This window comes from Cucurbita moschata, unplaced genomic scaffold (genome assembly GCF_002738365.1).
Source record: "Cucurbita moschata cultivar Rifu unplaced genomic scaffold, Cmos_1.0 Cmo_Scf00047, whole genome shotgun sequence".
Lineage (NCBI taxonomy): Eukaryota > Viridiplantae > Streptophyta > Magnoliopsida > Cucurbitales > Cucurbitaceae > Cucurbita > Cucurbita moschata.
In genome coordinates, this window is record NW_019268563.1 from 1,715,306 (window position 1) to 1,721,804 (window position 6,499).

Here is a 6,499-nt window from a genome sequence, read left to right on the forward strand (position 1 = left end):
TTTTTTTTTTTTTTTTTTTTTTTTTTTTTTTTTTTTTTTTTTTTTAATATTATGAAATAAATATGGTGTTACCCTAAAGCTTGAGCATGAGAGAATGAGTTGTAAAAGAATCAAATATGATTATTAATTAAGTGACAAATATAGGATTCGAATCTTTATGTTTGACTTATTGTATTATAATATTTTACCAAAATCTATGTATATACTATATGTTATTCCAGCTGGCAAATCAATATTTTTCCAAAAATTATTTAAAGATTTCCCAATTTTTTAAGGTAAAAGGAAGCTTCTTGGAGTCTTCTTTAGTCAAAATACTGTTAACTTTGGATTAAGTAATGAAAGATATTTCTCAACATCGAGAAAAAAAAAAAAAAAGAGTTTATTATTATTTTATTGAATAAAGAATGTTAATAAAATCTCTACCATACTGGTTGGTTTTAATTTAAAGCTTTTAATCCCACTGATATTTAATTATATGTTTTAATCTGTGTTTAAAATTTATTAATTACTTATAAACCAACTAATAAATTCGGAAAAGTGTTAAACTAAACCAACGACCAAATTTCTCAAAAGAAATTAAAGAAATTAAAGAAACCTTAAAAATTACAAAAACATCCGTAGATAGCTGTGTTTCTAGTCTTAAATGTATGCTGTCATTATTTACAACTTTAATATGCTATCATACATCGTGGTATATTTCTTAAGTAGTCGGTCTAGTCTTGATAGTCTCACAATGTGAATTTGACATGAGAGGGAATGACCTTTATATATGTCGACTCTATGTTGTTCCTTGTCCTACTTTGACAACATCATGACAAGAGAATAGCTGGAAACCCCCTAATAATTATTCTTGTCATCGAGCAAACTCAATTATTAAAGCATCAATAATGGTCTCCAATAGTGAAAGTTCAAATCTCCATCCTCACATTCGCACTTTAACGACCATAATTTTACTACTAAAATAAAGTCGTTACTATATGCATGCGTGCATGTCTAATGTAGGTAGAAAACGAAATAATAAAAATAATTTCAAAGTTAGGTCAACCTCTTGAATTTATTCTTTTGGCCTACACATTGACGTTGTCATCTGTACAACGGTGTTTTTTACTTGACAAGGACGAACATGTGGCTTGAGTATTTAAAAAAATAATCAATAAGTAACTCCATTGTTGGAGTCAGCAAATGTAATCACATGAAATTATGGCGAACCTATCTTTTTATATAAATATCATATAAATATCATGGTCTTAAAACTCTACTTTCTAGTCTAGACAAAATTTGGATGTGTGGTACTTCTTTATGCATACACACACATGCATCAACCCGCCAGGGCATATATATATGTACCCATAGACATGCCTTTCAACTAGCGCACACTCACGCTGCTAGTGTCATGAAGGGAAAGGAGCCCACATAATATCATGGCGTACATAGATATTGTAACGTATTCGTTCGTACTGATCATACATAAAAGTATCCTAGTCTATGTGACATACAAAATGCATAAGGTCCCCATAGCTTTAAATTATGGTATATGTTTAAATTCAACTCATAACTCCATTATTTTCATGACATAGCATCCCTATGAAACAGACATACGTAGTACTTGTCATATCTTTCGTAGTTAATATGCATGGCTTATCAATGTCTCATGGGCTAAGAATGAATATGTTAATATAGTTTTCACGGTATGATAGGGAGGTTCAAGCATGATACAATATCAATATCACAACATGGCCCCGTAACATAACATAATCATAAAATGTGAGAAACTAATATAGTATATATTTTATAGAGAGAGAAGAAAAAAAGGGCACAGCCGTCAAAGCAAAGATAAAGAGGTATAAATAGGTAGGTTTGTGGAAAGTTAACATTGTTTGGTGATAGAGATAATAGTGAATATTTTTGTTCCTTCTCCCCAATGTTGGTTTCACAGCTGTAATGGCATGCTTAGACATGTACAACTCCGACCATAAGTCCCTCCACCACCGTGCTCCGGCCAGCCCTCGAATCTCCTTCTCAAGCGACTTCGTGGACATCCAGCAGTCCCTCAAACGCCAAGAGCAACGCTCCTGTGCTGCCCCGGGCCCCGTCTCCTCCTCTGATTTCGAATTCTCCGTCTCCAACTACTCCATGATGACAGCCGACGAACTCTTCTTCGAGGGACGCCTTCTCCCCTTCAAGGACTCCCACAGGGCTGCCACTACTCTTAGAGATGAACTTCTGGTCGAGGAAGAGGAAGAGGAAGATGAGGAGGAGAACGATGTTTCCCAGCGCCCTTCGAGGGGCAGCTGGAAGGGGTTTCTAGGCTTGAAAAAGTCCCAGAATGCCTCCAAGAAAGCGTCCGGTGGCAAAAGGTCGTTGGGTTGGTCTCCCTCACCTAGTACCACCGCAAACTCCTCCCAGGTAAAGAAAACACTTATTAAGATGATATTGTCACCTTTAAGCATAAACTCTTCCCTAAATTAGCCAATGTAAGACTTTCATCCAACAATGTTGATTGATATTTTCAGGTACAAAACGAAGGAGGATCGAGTTGCAAAGACGTGGAGATTGAGCTCTAGAGAAAGGGAGAAGCTTAGTTTTTTTTTTTAATAAATAAATTGTAGCTAAGTGTTAAGTTGTGGAGTTGATTAATGTTAAGAAAGACGTAGCGTTTGAAAGGATTGTTGAGTAGAGTCCTTTGGAATCAAATATTAAAGCATGGCAATTTCATAAAATTGTATCCTTAAACAGCGGAAGTCAAAAGAGAAATAAATATTTGATTAAGGTGAGGCTGAATGCGAGGGTTTCAATGCAAACTTTTACAATATTAATGTACACAGCTAAGCCACGATTGTTGGTATCATTTAAAAAATAACAACAACACACACACACTCTCTCACACAATTTCAAGGTAGATCTGCAGATTTTTCCATTTACTATATTTAATTTTTTTTTTTTTTTTTTCTTTTAAGTAAGAAAGTGGGACAGTAGAATATTGAAAAATATGGAAACAAATCCAACCTTAGCTCAGTTGGTAGAGCGGAGGACTGTAGTGGACATTCCATCAGCTTATCCTTAGGTCGTTGGTTTGAATCTGGCAGGTCGGAGGTTTTTAGATTGACTTTAAGTGATAATTAGTATTTTAAACTACGATTAATTAAGAAAAACAATGCATATAGCCTTAGCTCAATTGGTTTACAAGAATGTACGGTGATAGGGATAACCATTGACACACTTGCCAAGTCAGTACCCTTCTTAAAATACTCCCGCCTTATATTTTAAAATAAAGACAAGACACCCATATACGATTGACAGCGACATCACATCAAAAACCATACAACCTGCCTAAGATCTTATGATTTTTGTAATTTACAATGATTTTTTTTTGTGGTATTTTCGAAGTTCTTTGGGATGTTCAACTCTCTAAAGCCTTTCTTAGATGAAACTTTCCGAGGTTTTCTCTCTCCTTGCAAGCATCGGTTCCAATTTAGCAAAGAGGAATAGTACTCGAGAGAATTTTTTCTCCAATTTTTTTCCCTTCTAATGCTCGTATCAGCTTCCTTTAATTCTCCAACAGAACCATCATCATTATATATACCAGATCAGGGAAATCCTTGTAAGAAGGAAGTACTAAATTGAAGCTTAAAAACTTTTAATACATTATTCAAGAGCTGTTTGTCTCAAGAAATGACTTCCATGTTTTTTGATACATACATTTGGCGGTGATAAATGAATATGAGCTTCAGGATAAGAAAAATACTTGTATTTGGAATATCAAAGTCTTGCCATGAGATCCACCGTTGTTTAACACTGCGTTAATATCTCAGCTCCATCATCGGTTATTAAGATGGTATGTTCAAATTGTGCTGACAGACTTCCGTCTTCTGTTACGACAGTCCAGTTATCATCCCACATGACAGGATTTATGCTACCCATAGTTAGCATTGGCTCTGCACAAGAATAAAAAAATGTGCACAAAAGAAATCAACAATGGTGCAAGAAGAACGAAAGTATGAATTCTAACGTGCACAAAATATTGTACAATGTACATGCTAACAGCCTTTAACTGTGTTAAAAAAAAAAAAAAAAAATTGCATCCTCGTGGCTTTAATGTTAATTTTGTAGTTGAAAAATATGCTAGGTCCTTGCAAGTTTGTGTTTAGGAAAATATTACACAATCCCTGGTTCAGTAACAGTAATAGTGCCTATTGGCGTATACATGGCAAGTAAGAAGGGCAAGAGAAGAAAGGTTAGTGTGCAACACTGCAAATGCTTAATCAAAACTAAATCATCCATTAAACAGAGGATTAATTTTGGAGAGCAAGGAGAGCATTGATGTGGTGAATTGAGACGTTGATAAAAAAATAAAAATAAAAAGTAGGAAAGTTGAATTTGCAGAATTGAGATTTCAGACCGATCACTCAATTGAAACTATAACCGATTCACTCAATGAAAGTTGGTGTTTACATAATTAAAAACCCAGAACTGAAACCTTAGCCTGAAGTGATTAGTTTTTCTCGCCAACATCCGTAGGTTTTGAATGCCTAAATATTAGAACTTATACCACAAGAAATGTAGGCGATCATGATGCTATCAATTTGGTGTTATGGGATGATAACCTAACCCCAGATGCCAAGCTACAAATTTGAATAACGGAAGACGTTCTCAATTTCAAATAGAGAGCACTCTTTAATCTAAAAACTTGAGCCCTCTTATACAAGACTGATCAAGGCTGACTTTCAAGCTGGAAGAATAAAGATGAGGTGACTTGGCTTTTGCTGGGATGAAATTTTTTATAGAAGCCCATAAGTGTAGCATTGAGCTCTAGGTGATGATAGCATGACAAGGAACAGGTTGGCAATTCTAGAAATTCTTCATTAAATATTGTTTAGTTCAGAAATGTTATCCAGCCGCCTTCACTCCTCAGGATGGGCAATGGATGAGAAGATGGTTGGCTTGAAGTTTCCAAATTAGTGCCTATTTTCATAGGGTCAAGAGAGCTCTTGTTCCTTCTCATTAAAATCCTTACTCTAAGCTTATGATGGGTGGATGTAACCTTCATGCATTTTTTGTAAGACCCATAAAATGGTTATGATCCTAAAAGAGCAAGGGTTTCTAATGGTAGCTGCTCAAAGGGATATAAACATTGGTTAACATAATACAGTTTGGAAAAGACAAATACTGCAGAACATACACATTAATCTTTCATTCCTAAATGCTCATTTCTTGAGGAAAAAACTTCAGAGAAAGATCTTCAGAAACGTAATCTAGCAGAATCTTCCTTATTGAATAAAGGTCAATGGCAGTGGATATACAGGCCAACTACCGAGTAGAACAAAGATTAGTTCAGGTTGTTAAAGGAACAACCAGTAACTTACAACAAGAACAACTAATCAATCTGCCAAAGCAACAAATAATAACCAAGTACAACTGAACAAGAAGTTCTAACAACAATAACAGAAACTTAACAACATTAATAGTAATAGCTAATGGTTTTCCTTAACACTGTGTTATTACATTTTAATATTTATTAATAATTATTATAGAGGTTTTAACTTTTAAATGAGATAGTAAGTTTGGGGTGTTTCTCTTTTATCAAAGCAAGAGTAAAAAGTATATATTTTTATTAATTGAGGTGTTAAAACTTGTGTCATAAATTCACTAGATCTAGAAAGCTATATTTACCTCTCTCTCAAACACTTTCAACACAAGTAACTTTAATATTTTATTCACTCTCCTTTCTCATATTTCTCTCCTTTGCTTTTTAAGAGCAATTGGCCAAAAGAGGGGTAGTAATTGTTGTGGAGATTTGAGGCCAACCTTTCAATGTAGAGTTGTCAAGTTAGTGAATACATGCTGCACCCGTGGTAAATAAAGATTACTCTGAATGCCCGTGCATCAACCCAATAGTTTGCGTGTTTGTTTTTCAATATTTATTCTAATTTTATCTGTTACTTCTAGTTCCCCAACACTAGTAAATTAAGAATCATGGGACTTACATTGAAGTACCGTTACATAAACACTATGATCTTACATTTTCAGTCATCCAGATACATCTTAAATTACTAAAAAGCAATTGCACCTAGGTGCCCGAATGAAATCGGGTGGTTGATGAGTTAGTAGATTTTACCTGAGCAACAACAAAGCATAGGACACAATTGACTTGAAACAGCAAAAATTGTTTTGAATTAGACATAACGAGTCTTCGAAATTAATGGTGCAATTGGTGTTTCAGATAGATGCTAACTTCCATGATCGTAGTAATTGTTGTCCATTGTTTTCCTTTGGTATAGGTTTTTCATTTTATGCATAAATTTAATTTCAAGATTCAAGAGGAATAGTCGTCTGATGCAGACTAAGGTTGTTTATGATGCATATGGTGGTAACAATCGGCAGCAGTTAGTGAGGCCAGGGTGTGTCTGAAGCTTGGACGCTCAATTTAAGATGGCAGAATTTCAACGGTTTTCTTCTCCTTCTTTTTTATTTATTAGAGTTCTTTTTTTTTTTTGGGGGG

General features: G+C 34.7%; 2 protein-coding genes across 2 annotated transcripts in view; one reads left to right on the forward strand and one right to left on the reverse strand.

The window, feature by feature from the left end:
* The first annotated feature begins 1,857 nt into the window (after positions 1 to 1,857).
* Positions 1,858 to 2,820, forward strand: LOC111434969. The gene is made up of 2 exons (XM_023072310.1): positions 1,858 to 2,406; positions 2,514 to 2,820. Exons 1-2 carry the CDS (start codon positions 1,942 to 1,944, stop codon positions 2,562 to 2,564), a joined length of 516 nt encoding a protein of 171 aa, XP_022928078.1. The 5' UTR covers positions 1,858 to 1,941; the 3' UTR covers positions 2,565 to 2,820.
* A 681-nt stretch (positions 2,821 to 3,501) lies between these two features.
* Positions 3,502 to 6,499, reverse strand: part of LOC111434953 (methionine aminopeptidase 1D, chloroplastic/mitochondrial) — a 20,747-nt gene continuing 17,749 nt past the window's right edge. The window contains exon 10 of the mRNA XM_023072287.1: positions 3,502 to 3,935. Coding sequence (XP_022928055.1) covers positions 3,790 to 3,935 — 146 coding nt within the window. The 3' untranslated portion in view covers positions 3,502 to 3,789. The remainder of the gene's footprint in view (positions 3,936 to 6,499) is intronic.